The 19890-nt window shown below is 33.1% G+C and overlaps 1 protein-coding gene across 3 annotated transcripts; it reads left to right on the top strand.

Moving 5' to 3' along the window:
• Positions 1–19254, top strand: LOC128180979 (serine/threonine-protein phosphatase 2A regulatory subunit B'' subunit beta-like). 3 transcript variants are annotated; one of them, XM_052849197.1, is made up of 15 exons: positions 45–107; positions 197–272; positions 5979–6282; positions 10098–10478; positions 11812–11915; positions 12572–12674; positions 13395–13469; positions 13793–13879; positions 14418–14574; positions 16018–16066; positions 16328–16414; positions 16776–16920; positions 17148–17297; positions 17552–17655; positions 17974–19254. In XM_052849197.1, the coding sequence occupies exons 3-15, from the start codon at positions 5998–6000 to the stop codon at positions 18122–18124; spliced, it is 1878 nt and encodes a 625-aa protein (XP_052705157.1). In that variant the 5' UTR covers positions 45–107; positions 197–272; positions 5979–5997; the 3' UTR covers positions 18125–19254. The 3 variants fall into 3 exon arrangements, with proteins under 3 accessions (XP_052705158.1, XP_052705157.1, XP_052705156.1); XM_052849198.1 differs by lacking the exon at positions 197–272 and having other exon boundaries at positions 1–107; XM_052849196.1 differs by lacking the exons at positions 45–107; positions 197–272; positions 5979–6282 and adding an exon at positions 8066–9229.
• Positions 19255–19890: the final 636 nt, after the last annotated feature.

Below are 19890 nucleotides of genomic sequence, written 5' to 3' on the forward strand. Positions count from 1 at the left end.
GGATATTTTAACACTTCCGTCACTGGTTTTAGCCATATTATATTAGCCGTGATGGTACATCCGGTTTCATATTTTGTAAAACTGCAACGGCAAGACCCTACTTGTTTGTAAGTAACATTGAACATATTTATGCTCTCGTTTATGTATTTTTGTGTTTTCGAGGAAGTGTATATGTGAAGAATGTTTATTTATTAAGATCCTGAGCAAAATATCTTAAACGAGGGATTTTTAACAGATGAAAATAAGGAGTTATCTATGCACATTCCACAAAGGCATGTATTGTTTTCTCCAATTGAAACGTTCTGCCTGACAATTTTGATTAATCGTGGGCGTGTATTTACTTTCCATTTTAACCTCTGTAATTTTTTCTTAATGGTTAAGTGTAACATAGAATTACTTTTTGTTAATTGTGTATGTGTGCAGTATGCATTCATAACAGTGGGATTCTTTGATGCAGACGACATAACTTTTATTCGTCAAATACATTAAACAACTAAAATACAGTATGTACAGACAAAATTATGTTATGCCCTTTTATTTGCCATTTTGAAAGATTTTGATAGTTATCTCTATTAACACTGATTAATCCGTTTCATGATGACTATGCACATTTGTTTTACCTCTGTCTGTCTGTAGAGAGGAGTTTGATTTTTAGAAACGTATACCCGGTAGTTGTCAGAACCGGTGACGGTCTATTCTTTGAACGCTTGGTTAACATAACTCTGATTAACTCCGTGCCTTATATATTGGTTTCTTTCTAACACTATGACATCTGGGTATTTTCAGAGCTAAGTAATGCCAAGTAATAATCATTTCTTCTAGCTTTTAATTTTCAATCTCTTTAATTGGTATGAAAAACATTTGCTACATACTCCATGGTAATGCATGCTACAATTTGATATTCCTTCTGTAAGTTTAATAATGTTTAATGTTTATTCACCAATCAAGGGCCCTTGGGGGCATATGCATTATAACAATAAAACAACATGATTATAACAAATAATGGATGAAATATATAAATATTGTACTGTTAAGTAAGCATAGTAAGATACAATGGGAGGTATTGTTTATTGGCTAAATTCAAATGAATTATAAGCTGTTGAAACATATGTACATAATTATAGATATATAATGCTACACTCTATCCAATCAAAATCAAACAGTTCGCTATTGACGTTAAACAATATTCTAAAAAAATATTATTCATACATGTACATTCATAGGAGGAGAGACCCTATAAATCAATAAATCAAATGATTATAATAATGATAATAATAGTAATATTAATAATAATAGTGATAGTAATAATACATCAGTTGGATGTACTAGTTATCCGACATCCCGTTTTTTACCTGCCTCACGCAGAAACATTGCGAGATGGCACAATTGTTTGCGATTATGAATGGCAAGGAGTTGAACTAACTTAAACATTGAAGGACGAGACCAGTAATATTTTTTTAAATACAATACCCGTAGACTTTTATAAAATGGACAGATAAGTATGAAATGGAATTCATCCTCGACTTCACCTAAATTACAATATTTACAGATACGCATCGATCTGACAGTTCCATTATAACGGCCTTGCTCTACCAAAAGCATATGCGATGACAGTCTATATTTTGTTAAAAGGACAACAAGGTTTTCCGGAATATTTTTACTCAAATAAAATTGTAACGAAAAAGTGTCAGGCAGATACTTGTACAATAAACATTTAGAGGATGACTCGAAAAATGCGTCTCTTTCCTGAATAAAAAAATCAGATAACCTCTGCTTTACAATTTTTAAGAAAACATTAGTGTTAGCCACATTTTGTGAAAGCCAGACTTCATGCATACCCAGAGATACTAATAATTCTCTGACATTAAAACACCATGTATTTGGTATCAACTGTGAGACCATTTCCTCATATACATTGCGTAATATACAATTTTCTGTTTTAATCAATTTCAACCAATACTTAATGATACGCAATTTACGTATAATACTCATAGGTAGACGACCTAACTCTGAATAAATCATAAAGTTTGACGTACATTTTTTAACTTTCAAAATTCTTTTACAAAAATTTGTGTGAACTCGTTATATTTCATCACCAGAATGAAAACCCCATATCTCGGAGCCATAGTTAAGAACGCTAGATACATAGGTGTCAAAAATGCTTAATTTAGTCTCAATATTTAAATAAGTTTCATTACATAGTTTTAGAATACCAAACATACATTTCCTACCCTGCATTGCAATTGTTTTCTGTGTAACATTAAAATTCCCATTAAAATTCAAATTGATTCCTAAATAATTGAAACAATTAACAACCTCAACATGCTTTTGGTCATAGGTCCAAAAATCATTTTTACACATTCTACCCGCATGTCGAAAAACAACTATTTTTGTTTTATCTGTGTTCACACCAATATTCCAATCATTACTAAATTGATACAATTGATTCAACATACCCTGTAGACTCTCCCTTGAATTAGCTATTAACACAGTATCATCAGCATACATTAAAAGAAAAAGCGAAAGGTCTCTGAAGTCAACAGGTTCACAACACTTTCGAATAAGATCCATTTCAAAATCATTAATATATAATGAAAAAAGAAAAGGCGACAAAGCCTCTCCTTGCATAAGTCCAGTTGTTGACGAAAAATAATTTGACAGTTCAGACTTATATCTGACACATGATTTTAACTCACAATAAATATGCTTAATAATACTTAACAACTTTCCCGTGACTCCATTTGTAGCAAGTTTGTATAATAACTTGTTTCTATTCACACTATCAAACGCTTTTCTGTAATCAACAAAACAACAATATAATTTCTTTTTCTTTTTCAAATATAAAGATACTAAACTAGTAAGTGCAAAAATGGCATCTGTGGTACTATGACCTGGCTTAAACCCAAACTGCGCATCGCTTATGATACCATTGTCGTCAGACCAGCGAAGTAATCTATAGTTCAACACTGTGGTATACATTTGGGAGGTACATTTGATATAACACACATCAAGTTGTCATACACATATGCAAGAGTATACATTTATTTGCAAGTCCACAATCCCTCAAAGCAATGTGTTATTATGGATACAATTTATATAACAAACACATTATATACAGCCCCACATATATATTTGTATTCTATATACAATTGTATGTAGTTAGTGGAAGGATAGTATTTTATATAGAAGAGTGAGAACAATTTTGTTGACCCGACCACATAGGGCACCAAGGGACAATGCCTATTGCAGCATATGGCTATGCATTTCGTCAGAGCCATATCTGTGCGGTCTTGTACCCCAAGCACTCAGGCCAGCTTAAAGGAGCAAAAGTTTTTATCTTCTTGTTTTGGTCTAAAATTTTGAAAATGTCAAGTGCTTAGTGTACACATACTGTACTGCATGCTGAACATACTGTTATTGAAAGAATTCATCAGGACTGAGATCTGAATCCTAATTGATTTTAATAAAGACAATATAAAAAGTAGGTCAGTGTGTTTTTCATAGTTTTAAAGTTTACAAATTAGAATTTTGTCTTAAAAATAAATTGATAGCAAACATGGCTAACAATACTGCTTGCCCATTTGCCATATTTCCCAATCATCTACTTCCACAAATTTTATATTTTTATGGAGTTCCATAATCCCAAAACCTTGACAGTGTGAACATGTGGACATTTGACAACCATTTTGTTTTAGAATTCATTTATTGTAAACTTTTTAAATTACAGAATTGGTGAAGATCCTAAAATGATCTTTTTATATCAAAGGACTATATTTAGTTTGAGCCTAAAATGGCCCCCTTAAATGAACATCATTATTATACTATAATTTTTTGTTTTCTATATACAAATATACATTTGAAGTTTTTTCATAATTTTCATTTTAAATGAAGAGCCCATATTTTAAAAATATGACATCATAAAGTTGACCTTTTCCTGCCATTTTCACATTTTTAGCATAAAACAGCTGGTTTTCAAGCAGTTTTTCTTTAAGAAAACATTTAGCAAAAGCATTAACAAGCAAAATATTTTCACAAAAAATGTATCTTTTCAGTACTTATAAGTGACAAAAAAATTGTTCTTGTTCAAAGCTTGGCTCTATATTTCCCATTCAAAAAAAAAAAAAAAAATGTCAAATAATGACTAATTTTGATTGATTTATAAAAATAGCGTCACTCCTCGCGTCATATACTGCCAGTGACTTCAAATAAATCAAATAAATGGGTGTGAAAAACATATTTGATATCAACTCTTCTAAAAAATAACACAACAATTTAATGTACCTGAAGCACTTTAAAAAATGGCGAATTATGGGGGCCAAATTCGACTTATATCATATATAGTTCTTTAGAAAAAAGCTGTTTTCTCAGGGTCTTTCACTTTAATGAATTTCTTTTCCATTGAGAATTGAAGAAGGGGAAATTCCTTGAATTTCAAAAAATTTACATTGAATTAAAACAATCAGAGAGAATCAGCACAAGTCAGTTAGTAAGTAGTAATGTACATTTTCCCCCATTTGAATACACATTAAGTTTCATCTGTATGCACTCTGTATCACAGAGTCTTATTATCCGTTGTAGTCAAACAATACATGAATAAATATATATAGATTGTACGTTAGTATTACAAAATGTTGATTGAGAGAAATACAAAGAAAGAAAACCTCATTTACTTTCCAAAATATTCTGTGCTCTTTCAAACATACATGTACATAATCAGTGTTTAACCATAAATTGGGATCAGTATTTCATCATATTTAACCAGGTTTAGAACCGGACAAAATATTTATACATACTTTAGTATGTATATAGTCTGAATGAAATACACTAAGTATGGATTTGTTTTATTTTCTACAACTTAAAATGACTGCAATTAGTTACAAACTGAGGAAATTGGATTTTTTTCTACCCTCAGTATTAATCTGCTATATATTGTAGCCTCACTAGGCAACTATTTAGTCATTGTCACTCTTTTGAAAGATTTGAACACAGTTGAATTATTTTACTCACATATACAGCAAGTCATTTGAGTTATTGTCCAGCTATACATTATCTTTTCAAGACTTGCAATGACACAAGAAAAATCACTGACACTGTGAACAGAATACAAAATATTGGGTTAAGGTACTTCACCAATGACATGTACAATCAAATATAATAGTAATGGTGTCAATGTGGAGAAAAAATTGATGAATTATTGCAGGTACATCAATCATCTTCCATTAAGGTATCAATCATTGATATATCATTCCAATAGGATGTGTCATGTGAATTTGTTAGGGAGACTGTAAATCAAATCAACACCAGTCATACAAGTTCTTGCAGATTATTACATTAATTGTGGTGTTGTTATAGTTGTATCATATTTACTTTAAATGCAACAACAACTGATATTACTCTTGTTGGTCCCCTTTGCTTTTTAAAAAGAAACAATTCAATGAAGTAATACTGCTGTAAGCAGAACATGTTGCTGTAAAAGTGGGTACCGGGTATTTACGCTACTTACATGGTTAGCTTAAACCCGCGTAAAATACCCCTGCACCTATGGTAAAAAACTAAAAACTTTAGTGTTGTGAATCACTCATCCGCGTATTCATATACCCATGCGTATTGTTTAACCATGGAACACGCGTACTTGACCACCAGTGTAAGTAACCACTTTTACAGTATAGCAAAGAATTTGATCATCCTTTAGGTCAAGTCACCATAGAACCTTGATTCACAGGTTAAAATCAGTTTTGATATCTCCATAAAATGTGCAGACAAGAAATAGATATCTTTTTAGATGCTATAGAAGGGTTTGAAGTCCTTATGGACTTAGTTTTGTGACTATATGAATTTTTTTTTTAACAGATTGGGGGGGGGGGGGGGGTGGAGCTACAAAGTAAAAAAAGTTGTCCATGTAATAGACAATTATTTGCTTGAATCCCTCTTCACAACTTGTCTCTGCATTTTGTCTTACAGTTTTCTTTTTTGAACAGGGTATGAAAACAAACTGCAATGGCATTAAAACCTCTTCTAAAAAGCAAAGTGGATGAGCTGTTTGCTCGTTGGTTGAGTGACCCGGAAACACAGCTAAATTTAAAAGAGAACCTGAGACAGCTCTGTCAAGGAGAGAGCATTACTCTCCAGCATCTGACGTCCCCAAAATCGTCCAGTAAACAGTCGCCACGGTTACGCCCAAGTTCACCTCCTTACTCCCCAAATTCCACAAAACTTCCGAACCCTCGAAGTCCAAGGAGAGCTTTGTCCAACAAAAACAAGGCCAACAATGGATCACCAAGGGTAAGTTTACTTTACAACATCTTTTTTTATTATCTGAATTGATATATTTTGATGTTTTTTAAAGATTCCTTTTGTTTAATGAATGCAAGGTATGATGTATATTTAAACCTATGGGAATATGCTGCTATAGTTATAAAGTCATTGTGAAAAAGTAAATTTACGACACCAATTGAATCTCTATGTTAAGAACACCCTGAATTACACATGAAAATTAGTAGTGAAAGGGAGATAACTCTGACTGACATCTATATTCTGAGAAAACTTGTAGAGTTAACTGAATCCAATCTATCAAATTAAATGTGATTTCTTTATTTAAAAAAAGTAGAAAAATTATTTACAACAGAAGTTTGTTTTCATTTATAATAAAATACATAATAATATTATATTTGTTAATATTAAAATGTCATTTTCCTCTTCGCTTCTCGGCCTTTTGGTTAAGATCAAAGTGTAGTATCAAAGTGTAACAATGCTCAGAGTGTTTCCAATAATTATATTGATTGAATGATTTTTTTTCAGTATATAGTCTATTATTGTAATATGTATAATGATAAATCTTTAAGAAATTTTTATGACCAAATGTGGTAAATGTAGTTAAGTGTGTTTTAAAAAAGGAGCATTTAGTTTACTGTTTAGCATATATTTAAATTCATTTTGATTAAAACTCTTGTTTGATCGAAGGTACAAAAAAAAAAAATGGCAAAATCCCCCTGGCCTTGTTAATTGATGCAACTCCTATAATAGTTGGGATGTACCTATTGATTGTATTATTTTTTTTGACAAAAGATGGACTTTGTGGAGAAATATTTTTCAAGAGTAGAATTTCTTTTCTGTACATTGTATCAACTATATTCCTCAAGCTCTTTATTGTATATTCTTGTTGAGATTGTATGAGTGTGTGTATGAATGTCTATGTGAAAAAATTTTAAATGGCAAAAAAAAAAAAAAAAAAAAAAAAAAAAAAAAAAAACCTACTGATTGTATGATTTAAAAAGAATTAAAACCACACATTCAAGAAAATATTTTTAGTTTACGGCTTACATATATTGTCTATAAGTATTGTATATATAGCTTTGACCAAGTGGATTCCATATACCGGTACTTTACTTACATGTACAGGTAATTGGTACCTGATATGGCATCTTCATCTATGAAAAGTCTTTTATAAATAATAGATACTATTTTACAGTATCTCACCCTTTTATCCTAATTTTTTTTTTTTGTTACATTAATTAGTAATTTTGTGATGATAAGCTTGTGAAATGTGTGAACGGTTGAATGAAAATGAATTATGTGGATTGCAATTTGTCAGACTTGAGGTGGAATAAGTTAAGAACTTCATTCAAAGGCTGATGTGTTCACGCATATTTCTCCCCCATCTCGACTGGATCTAGCCATTCATTATTCTGAGGTTTATTTCCATGTGAAGTTAACATACAATTGGTTTCATGTGTATTTGATTATTTACATGTGCACAGTTTTTCCCAGTTTGCACTAATTTCTTTAACTTGTCAAGTTGAATCTTTAAAAAGGACTCTATTTAGATGCATGTCTTTTAGACATTTATCCTTTTATTTAATCTTTAAAGCAGCTGTAATTTGGAGCCCTGATGTCTAGCTGTTTTGTGCTGTTTATTTCTATCATTGACAAGAATTTACCTGTTAACTAACTAATACACAATTTAAAATTTGTTTCACAATATTTAATTTCAAAAATGTATGAAATTTTTAAAAATATACCAAATTTGTAATTATTCTCAGCTGTATCTCTTCATTTTCTTTTTTATTTAACAGAAGTGACATTTAAACTATGTCTTATCTTGGCAGCATATCTGAAAATCTCAGTAAACTCCATGCACTTGGTTAAATAATACACATAGATGCACACATGTAATAGGAAATTAATTTACACGCCTTGTAAAATATTTGTATGGAGTGATTTATTATTGGAAAATTTGGAAACAGTATCCCCGATATGAAATCTGATAAAGCCTTGTAGACAAGGGGGCTGTATATGGAGGCCAGATGACAAGTTGTGTGACTGAACAGCCAGTGAACCATGAAATGACCAGGAGAAAAACATTAGCTCTACATAGGTACTACACAAGACGTGTATGTAGCTCAGGTATTTGTTGTGTGCTAGATGATCAGAAGCACAGACGTACACACACAGTGTACATTACGCAGTGGTGCTTCTTCCACATTCCTAGCTCTCCTTCCCCCAGTGCACATCTTCAGATGGTATTTACACATCCCTGTGTCTGCTGAACCTGATGCTAGATTGGATGGGGTCAAATCTCACAAGCTTATCCCCATGCCAATAGTTGTGTTGGAAACCTTTTAGCCTGGTACCTACAATCTTTGGCTCTTACTACAGATATATTCGTTATGATAATCAGAGGGAGTAATTAGCCAGATAGGTGGCTGCGTGTGTATCAGTAGGGGCTCCCACACCTGGTGAAGAGGTAGCATCTTCTGGATATCTTATACATAATGTGAAGGTGGGATTCTGTTGATGAAGTAACGTACCACAGTTTGAAGGACTTTTGGGAGTGAATTCTGTGAGAGGATATGGAACAGACAGACTTTGAGAGGTCTAAGCAGGAAGTGTTCAAGTACTGCCTCCCAACTACAGCAGCAGAATGATGGCCAAGAACTGCGCCGAGTTTCAGGTGGTGTGTTCCCGTGTAACGCTGTATTATAACTGTAGGATCGAGCTGAAATGGAAGAGAGCTCTTCATCACTGTGAAAAGTGTGACTTCAGGAGTGATTCTAAAGGATGGGGGTCCAAGTGTGGTGCTATTCATTTTGGGAGGTGTACTCCCGTTTCTTTCCCGTTTCCTCAGAGCTACAGCAGACGGAAGGGCAGTCAGCAGAGTGGTCATATACCTGTGGCAAAGGTCTCACCCACTCGGCCAGCCACCTACGCCCCCCACAGCAACCCACAGCATGTAATGAGTAGTATTGTGTCTCTATCTCATTATCAATGATATAGCACTGATGTTTTTCTTAATCTTTATTATCAAGAAATGGCTCTTATGTTGGCTTTTTCCCCCCTATCATTTTTATTCCTATAGATGCATGCAAATCAGTGGAGGATTGGGTTCAATGAGAAAAAGGGAGTTTCTCTGTAAAATGTTTTGGTCTGAAAGATATCATCTGCTTGAATATCTTGAATAGTTTGATATGAGAGAGAGAGAGAGAGAGAGAGAGAGAGAGAGAGAGAGAGAGAGAGAGAGAGAGAGAGAGAGAGAGAGAGAGAGAGAGAGATTAATTACCTGTAGATCCTAACTTAATCATCAAACAAATCAAAACAGGTACAGTAGTTCATATGTATATAGACTCATATATCAACTAACATTTTATTTTTAGAATATATACATTTTGAAGTGACATACTTCATGAACTATGATGTCACTGTCATATTCCTAGATTATTACTGTGTACTGAGAACCCTGTTGTTTTCCATGCTTTATGATTCAGTAGATAATGAGCCACTTCTGCTTTGTATTATCTGAGCAGCATTGTGATAATTAATGTAAAAGGTTTCACTACATTTGTGAGTTAATTGCTAGTCTTTTGAGAACTATGTTTTTTTAAGCCTTGGATTCTATGAGGCTGTTTTGAGCAAAAGAATGAATCCATTTTGCTTCACGTACGCAGCAACACATGAAAAAGCATAAAAACATATGTTGTCTTATAGAAAACATGCACTGGTGCTATGAACTGGTGATGCCATATAAATTGAGAAATGAAAGAAAATAAACCAGTCAATCTGTTTAATGCACATGTATTTGTAAACTGTTATTTTTGTTTCAGATAAATTTACCAAATTCTTCCAAGGACACGAGTAAAAAAGTAACATTATCACAAGATCACATAGATTCCACACCGTTAAACGAAACTCTGGTGGAAAGTGAAAAAGAAAACAACAAAAATGTGATATCCTTTCAGACTGGGACTTCTAGTGTTCAGACTTCTGTTAGTGGGGGGAGAGAGACAGAAAAAGCAAAACGGAGAGAAAACAAAGCCCAGATTAGTAACAATCTCAATAATGTCAAAGTGCCTCAGTTCTATTATCCGTATGGCAAACCTGTGATAAATTCTAATAGAGACGAACATCTCCAAAAGGCCTTACAAGAAATCGGCAAACTGGAAGATGGGAAGGCGTACAAACAACATATGAAGAGCATTACTAAGGTAGGAGTTGTCTAATTGATAAGTGTTGTATAAGGATCAGAGGGCTGTAGTAGTGGACCACCTAATTATGAGACCTGGGACCATCTGAGTACACACTATATACTCTTCTCATTAAGATAGCTGTAAGGTGGTTACATTATAGATGCATTAGTAAATTTTATAAGGTATTAATAAGGGAAAAAAATTTAAGTTGATAATTTTATAAGGAATATTGATATATATTAAGGTATATGTGATAAAAAAAGACCATATGTAAAATATTTCACTGTGTGTGTTATCTGGAACTTGGTACCTCATTATTGGACAGATACTACATGTATCATATATGATGGGATTAGATTTCTGCCCATACAACCCCCCCCCCCCATCCCCCCCCCCCCACCCCCCATTCCACCCAAGATTCAATGTAACCATTTGATACAGAATGAAGAAATACATTTAGGCATTTGAATTATCCTTACTGAGATTTATATGTACGGTAGAGTCAGAGTAAGTTACTGGCAAAGTGTTGACATACCTTGAGTCAGGATTTTGTTGGTGTTTCTGGTAATATAATGCAATCAATCATCAATATTTACTCTGTACTAATGGAAGCAGTGGCTCTCTGCCATGACCAGTGCCCTGACTGAGGGGTGTGAGGTCACAGTACGTAACAATTGTGTCTTCTGTAGGTGTAATGTGTAATGTTTGAGGAAGTTTGATTCTGGAGACTAGTACAGATCCTTGCGTGTCCCCTGTGTCACCCAGAGATCTTTTCTGATTCGTTTAACCAAATATTTTACACTAAGTAGTTTCCAGTCAAATTTATCAGAGATTATTCCCAATGAGTAGTTCACAGTTAGTTGTACAAGATGATTTAATCTAGATATTTCTTCAAAGCTGCCTAGTTTGTATTTAGAAACATTTTTGCAACTGTTAAAGTTCTGTTCATATAGTTTGTCCCAAATATGATTTTAATGAGAATTTGACTATAAAAAGAGGGTTTTGATTTTGGTGTATCTGTGGGCTTGAAACGTTAACTTTGGGGATATGAACATGATCATGATGAACAGTACAATATTTAGACCTCATAATTAGTGAAGTGAGAGGTTAGAGGTCAATTTTAAGTCTGTAAGTGTTCAAGGTCAGTTATCAAGGTAAAAGTTCAACTTTAATTCAGTTCATTAAAATGGATGGATTTAGTTCGAAAGAAACACTTAAATACAATGGAGGGGAGCCAATTTTACATTTCCCTGAAAATAACTGTCAAAAATTATTTTTGTACAAATATGGTTTACAAAATGATATTTTTTTCTTCAATTGACCTACTATATTACCATATGGTCTATTTCAGGCATGTGACCTTCCAATGTACTGGAAAGCCCTGTTGTTCCATGGCAGTGGTGGGGAGAAGCAGGGCTACATCACCAAAGACAGCTTCACTGCCATGTGGAAAAGGTAAAATACCTGATAAAAATGAAAAATACCTATCGGGGCATGTAAATGACTAGGGTAATTGGATATGTATCTCTTTCTCCTTTATGACTATGTTTGACTGGTATATATTAGCCTGCATGCTGTCTTGGTCCCCCCTCCAGTCAACTTTCTATAACTGTAAATTGAATCAAAGACCCTACTTGACAAGCATGTTGTAAAAGTTGAATTTATTAAGCTGCATTTTCTGCAAAATTAATTTATTCTGTGACCAAATATGGGGGCAGTATAGAAATACTTAAGGTGTATTTATTTATTGTGAATGTCATTGGAAATAATGATACATTTCTCTATATTTTATGATTTTCCCCCCAAATATGATAAATACATGAATTAAATGGAAACCAGTGATAATTAATGATACTGCAACAAAATAATACAATAATTGTAAGCTATATAATAAAATTACTGTAAGTCACGAAAAAATGTAAGATGAAGATTCTATACACAAGTACATATCCAAACAAAGTATTCTTTTACAGGATATACCACCTACTGTCCATCTATCAGAATTCATAAATCTATAATTGTTAATGATTGAAACCTGGCAATTTGGCAGAGTAGAAGTTGTACATGGATGAACAAAGGGTACTAATAATGAATTCTTGTTTGATTGTCAGAGTATTTCTTCCTTGCCATGATGAAGCGGCTCGATTCGTGAAGTTGGCGGCCAAACCCGACTGTAACTACCTAGAGGAGGACGACTTCTTCATTCTTATTCAGGTCGGATTCTGTTGTAATGAAGTGATTGGGGTCTGTAAAAAACTGTTCTCTGCAGGAAGCATGCTGTGATCATTTCTCAGACAATAATGATAAGTAAAATTAAAGAGAAATCAGTTTTTAAGGATACTTCAATTTCCTAATTCAGAATTATAAACATTAGATATTAACCAATTATATTCAATATATACATTTACCTATCTTACATGTAGTTATTTTGGGGGAAAAAATTTCTTTTCAAAAAATACTGCCCTTATAGTTTGGAATATCTGTGATAATTTTTCCATGGAATTATGTAAGGATATCATTCTTAAAGCACAATCTTCTCTATGTCGGTCTTCATTTTATTGGAGTTTGGGTTTTCATGATTTGCTCTTGAGATTTTTTGCCCAATCAAAATTACAGTATACAAGATTCCTCCTAATTTAAACTAGCCAGAACACAGTCTTGTTTAAACAGATATTGTACCATTTTAAATTTGATCTGTTTTGAATTTTAAATCTTGGTGTGGGGAGGGGGGACTGTGCTAAAAATAAAATAGGGTTGTGAATTTCTCTGTTTACAGTCAACTTTAGCCTAAAGGACAATTTTTGTAATAAATGAGAAGAGGTATCCATTGATGTTGATGTATATATATTTTTCATTCATTAGTGCTCTTAATAAAGTGCAGCTGTAAATTCTTTACAAGAATACAAGACTAATGTGGCCTTTTTCTTTACACAGGACATTGTTGATTCTCATCCAGGATTGACGTTTCTCCAAGAAGCCCCAGAATTCCACTCACGATATATCAACACTGTACGTTGTTATTGTTATAGTATCTCTATATTCTTTTTAGATATGTGTAAATAAGATAATAAAGATGTAAATAAAGATTGACAACTGTATTCTTATGAAACTCATTTTGACAAATACTATTATCTATTGAATTGATATTCTTGTCCTTATCGTATAAATTCACAAAGTAATGACAAACATTACTTGGTGTTATAACCAAATTTAGGCAGTGATCTCAGTATGAGAGTATTTCATGCAATTTTCATGTAATTTTGTAGAATAAACTTGCGGCTAGTAAAAGACTGTGACCGTGAGCATTGATGAGTAGAGTTGTTGTGTTTCAGGTGATAGCCCGCATTTTCTACAGTGTCAACAGGTCTTGGTCAGGGAGAGTCACCATCAGCGAGCTCAGGAAAAGTAGTTTTCTTCAGGTATGTTCTTCTTAGCTGTTATTGATATAGGATACAGAGAAGTACATTTACATGAACCAATAAGTCCTTTACTGGTCGATGTAAGATCTATATTGGGGTTAGGTGTACAGATAAGTCCTTAAATTTTGCATTTTAGATCCACAGTGTACATGTATCTATACTGACATATATAGGTTCTCTAGGGATACATGTATCAGTAATTTGAATACAGATACCGGTATATGTAGGGTCAGTAGGGGTACTTGTACATTTATAGATAGATATAAGATCTCTAGGGTAATGTACTAGTAAGTCCTATACATACTGGTATACTTGTACATGAAGGACCTTTTGGAGTTCATATTCTAGTAAATCCCATACAGGTACATGAAGGACAAATACCTGTAAGCCTTTGATTAAATCATGTAGATTCTCTTGGTTTATACTAATGATTATGTAACTGGACAGGGTGGAAGCCAGGTTATTTTGGTTATATGATGATGTCTTTAACCAATGGAAATGCAATAAACATGTACCTGGTATCCAATTAACTTTTCAGACGCTGTGTGTGTTGGAACAAGAGGATGATATCAATCAGATTATGGATTTCTTTTCTTATGAACATTTCTATGTGATATACTGCAAGTTCTGGGAGCTGGATAAAGACCATGATCTATACATCAGCCGAGAGGACCTAGCCAGGCACAATGACCACGGTATTCATACATGAACGATCTCTGGAGCTCACATCTCAGGCCTCCAGAATATGATTTATCTGTAATACAAATGCTGATCATGTCTCTAGTGTTAAAAATTACATCGTTTAAGCAACAACATGAATAGGGCCTGAAAATGCATTAATATACAATTATTTAATGCTTGAGCAGTCAATAGACCAGAATATTTTTCCCGAGGTGCAGGGAACAGTTCAGTATGATCTATTGCCCGAGGCCAACGGCCGAGGGCAATAGATCATACTGAGCTGTTCCCTGCACCAAGGGAAAAAATTATGGTCTATTGACTGTTCAAGCATTAAATAATTGTTTTATTACCTAATTCCTTTTTTAGTTTTCGGGGTTTACAATTTGCATATTGCAGATGATTTTCGTGCCATTATGCAATATACTCAGATTTTTTTTTCATCTTTTACAATCACAAAACCTGTTGCATGCACTACAATATCTCAATTTAATATTAGTTTACACAAAGAAGGGGGAGTCTTCAACCCATTAGATTTTAAATAGTCTTTTATCTTATATAAAGCTTTAAAACTGTTGATTATTTGATACTCCATTTTGATAACATTGAATTTGGTTTCACCAAGTACTAAAAACAGCGTCTATGTAAAGGAACATTCCCTGAGAACTATCGAAAGGATGTAACATTAACATACCCGCGTTCTGAAATACGTTGTCGGTCCAATAGATCGCAGTCTATTGACCGGCGGTCCAATAGATCGCAGTCTATTGACCGGCGGTCTAATAGATTGCAGTCTATTGACCGGCAGTTCAAAATAGACGCAAATATTTAATTTGAATAAAACAACAAAATCCCTTTGATTAGGTAATAATTATCTTTACGGTACACACGTTTTAAATAAATCTTTGTATCCAAGTACATGTACTATTGATTCCTTATTTTATGTGAGTACTTTATTCCACTGTTTTGCATTAAATCAGGAGAATATAAAAATCACGAATACCAAATTTAACATATTTTCATTTAGTTTATATTAAAGTGAGATTTGGAAATTCACTAGATGTGCTTTGCGATTTTACATGTCGGATAATAATTCCTCATGTTTAAATAGAAATCTACAGTACTTACATGCCTTTTCTGAAACCTTTGTAATCTGTTCACTGATAATCCTGATTCTATTTTGAGTTTCAACATCCAAGTTCTCAAATTGGGACACTGTCTATTAAAGCTGTCCTCTAATACTAAAATTCCATTTAAGGAATATCAATTTGAACATGTATGAACAAAGAGTATTGTTTTGAAGGGGCATGCAAAGATTGTAGATGTGTTTTATTATCCTTCCAGAACTACTGACAAAATATCATTGTTAATGATGATTATTGATAAATAATAAAAATTAGTGATGTAACATATTTAAAACTGAATTTCATTGGATGCATCCTTTATATTTCCTTTTGCAGCTATATCTGCCAAAGTGATAGACAGGATATTTTCCGGATCAGTCATCAAGTAAGGAATTTGTTTGTTACAGTCAGTTTACAATCAAAGTCAAACACGAATTTTGTTTGGAAAGATGGTGCAATTTTAATTTGCTGTTTTGTTTGAAACCTAGCTTTGAATTTTGTGCGATATCTACTTAATGTGTAGATGAGTTGGTTACCTTCAAGCATCTAGAAAACTATGAACTGAAATTGGCCTGAAAATGCATTGTTGCTTTTACATGTTATTTTAAATAACTCATTGATAACAGAAAGCATTATTATATTTCAGAGGCAGTAGTCTAAAGGAGGGAAGAATGAGTTACCCCGAGTTTGTGTGGTTTCTGATGTCTGAGGAGGACAAGAAACATCCAACAAGGTAGGGTTTATTTGACACAGGCAGTCTGTTCTCTCACTGAATTCACATTACTGTTTGTGTGTAGAAGATTAACCTTATGCTGGCATCTTAACAATACAGAATGGAATTGCCAGGAGATCCATTTTATGTTGAAAAGAATAGATATTTAATTTTGATATGTATTTATCCTTTGAAATTTTATTTGAAAATTAGTGCCAACACTAGCTGACAATTAATCTTCCATTCTTGTTCCTATAAGCATTGAGTATTGGTTCCAAGAACTTGTGCTGACAATTTATCCCCTGTTTTGTTCCTTTAAGCATCAAGTATTGGTCCCAAGAACTTGTGTTGACAATTAATCCTGCTGTTTTGTTCCTTTAAGCATTGAGTACTGGTTTCGGTGTATGGATTTGGATGGAGATGGTGTCATATCCATGTATGAAATGGAATATTTCTATGATGAACAGATGCAGAAGATGGAATCCTTGGGGATAGAGAAGTTACCTTTTGAAGATTGTCTATGCCAGGTAAATATTTGTTACAGACGATGTACAGTAAATTGAGTGCCAGAAATAACAGTTTTGATGAGTTTTAAATGTGATACATGTATTCAAATAGATTTATGATATTTCCTAGGACTAGGAGTAGTAAAACTTTTGTTTCTGATTTTTACATGTTTTCTTAAAACATTTTTTAGTGCACTCAGATTCTTATGACATTCTTATGACATTGGAATTGTTATGATTATTTTCAGATGCTTGATCTAGTCAGACCGAAAGTTTCGGGTAAAATTACACTTGCTGATCTCAAAAACTGCAAGATGGCCAATATCTTCTTTGACACATTTTTCAACCTGGACAAATTCTTGGATCATGAACAACGAGATCCTTTTGCCAATGCACGGGTAAGTAGGAATCCTTAATATACTGATGACGTGATTAATTTAGTGTGAAAATTAATAAAATATACATTAAAACAAACATTTTAGATATTGCTTTTAATTTTGTGACATATAAAAGTTTGGCATTTATTGTGGAAATAAGTGCTTGCATAAAATAAGGAATTTACTGTATTCATCATAGATGTACATGTACACAAAGAAGTAGAAACAGGGGCTCGTTTGATGCGTTTTTTTGATGATTTGAGTGTTATTTTTAGGACTTTGACAGTGATGTGTCCGAGCCCTCTGACTGGGAGAAGTACGCAGCGGAGGAATACGAAATCCTGGTGGCAGAAGAAGGATCCAACGACCAAGAGGAAATGTAATTACATTTAATGTGTGGCAGGCACAACATTTCTTACCACAATCCAAAGTCCTTCATAATTACCAGTAGTTATTGTAAAATTAACTCTATTAGCGTAATACAAACTGTACTACACTTCAACTTCTCTTGGGAGCCAGACATAACCTGTTCACTGAATATTAATCTACATAACATTTCTGCAAAAAACATAATAGTTTGCAGAAATTAAACTTTTAATAATATTTGTTCATAGTTTTTCATTTTCAAGATTTGAAACATTTCAGAAACAATTCACATTTCCAGTGGTGTGTTACTGTTTTTATCTCTGTGTTTCAGACAATATGAGGATGATTTTGAGCCCGATGATGAAGATTTGATTCAGCAGGAGCTGAAGAGGGTTCAGCAGTCCAATAATGCCCAGTTCTTAGATTCTAACAACAAGGAGGATGATATCTATGACTTTTCATCAAATAACCTGGGCTATTAACACAGGATAGATATAACAAATACCCAGTAACCTGGGTTATTAAAACTGGATACAACAGATGAGTGTGAGAGGGATACACGATTCCCAGAATGCAGTATTAAAACAAAATCCTTTCAAATTCATCAGGAGAATAAATGTTCATCCATTTGGTTAAAAATAGTGAAGAATGACCTTATTTTTTATTCCAAACATGTATACTTCTTCTTATTTGGAACAAAGAAATGCTTATTTTTTTTTTTTTTACAAAATTATCATGTAAAATATAAAATGGTAAATATATTCCTCAGGTAATGTTATGAATTCATTATTAGAATTTTGCAAAGTGTAAAGACATCTACATTAAGCTAAAGATTGGTCATTCAGTACATTTGAATTTTACTTAGCACAGTAGTCTCCATGGCAACTGTCTCCCTCTTCATCGACAGCTGTAGGTGTTATTGTCACTGTGATAGATAGAACAATCAGTTTTGTTTTCCTTACATTTGAGGAAGACACATCCTTTCATTGCTAGATTTATACATGTATCGAGATCTTCAGGAGCCAGACAAAGGCACAAACCCTCTTTCCCCAAAAGTTGTTCCTCCTTGCTATAGTTTACATCTTCAGCTTCATATTTTTAAAGTGGATTTTTGCAATTTCTTATTCTTATCACTGTCGTTAATGATGACATTCGATGCTTGATTGAAAGTGCTCTTTCATTGATTATCAAAACAAAATTGTGGGCATCAAAAAAATCTGTTATATGTTTGTTGAAAAATCTTGCAAACTGTTAATGTAATCTTTCATCTTCAGTATGCATTGTATGGCAATTTACTCACTGGTTGGACTTGTGAAGTCTTGTTAGATGCTTTTATCTTTGAAGAAATACTATGCAGCTGTGTTTTTATGAATTCATGTCCATGTTAAATGAAATCATGTAGGATTTGATTCTCTATGCATCTCCACATCATATTTATTAGCAATAGTTTCAGTCATGGGCCCTTCTCATTCCAAATTGTCTTGAGAAATGTTAAGTGCCCAATTATTTATTTATTGACATCTGTTTCATTGTGCTGTGACATACATGTACATGTATATGTCAATCTATTTTGTTTTTATTGAAACAAATTATAATAAATATTACATATTGAGTTGTATTGTATTGTGTTTTTAATACCCAAGTATACACTTAACCAAAGTTTTTTAAAGTGTTCACCTAGTATAATATATTTACTATATGAAATAAGTAAATTTATTTGTCTTGTTGTCGGGGTGACTGATTTCCATTTAACTTTCAATAGTTATAAACAGTGCATTGACCTTGACCTCTGGTTGTAACTTGAGACCTTGACCTGTGCTAAATACCATGAACACTTAAATCTTGGTTGAATTTAGCTCAGGGCTTTTGGATTTTTTTAAGCTGCCAGTGGAAATGATGTCACACTCGTGGAAGAGAAAAATTAGATCAAAAAAATGTTTCCTTTGCATTGCTTAATATTTTAAACAATGTCAAGGACAAAATAAACAGCATACTTAAAGTAAGTACAATCTGTCGTAGAAACAATGCAGACACAAATATTTCAACGGCTCTGGCTGTTTCCTCAATAATCATTAATTTGGCCATATTAAGTGTTTTACTTTTTAATTAAAATATCACAAAGGTCTAATATCGTTCACAAAAATTTGCCAATCATATTCAGCTTCTGCAAAGAAATACCAATTTAATTATTTGATGTTTTAACACTGTTAATTGATTTCAATCAGTGTTCTCTTATTTTACTTGTGCT

Source organism: Crassostrea angulata, chromosome 4, assembly GCF_025612915.1.
Source record: "Crassostrea angulata isolate pt1a10 chromosome 4, ASM2561291v2, whole genome shotgun sequence".
NCBI lineage: Eukaryota > Metazoa > Mollusca > Bivalvia > Ostreida > Ostreidae > Magallana > Magallana angulata.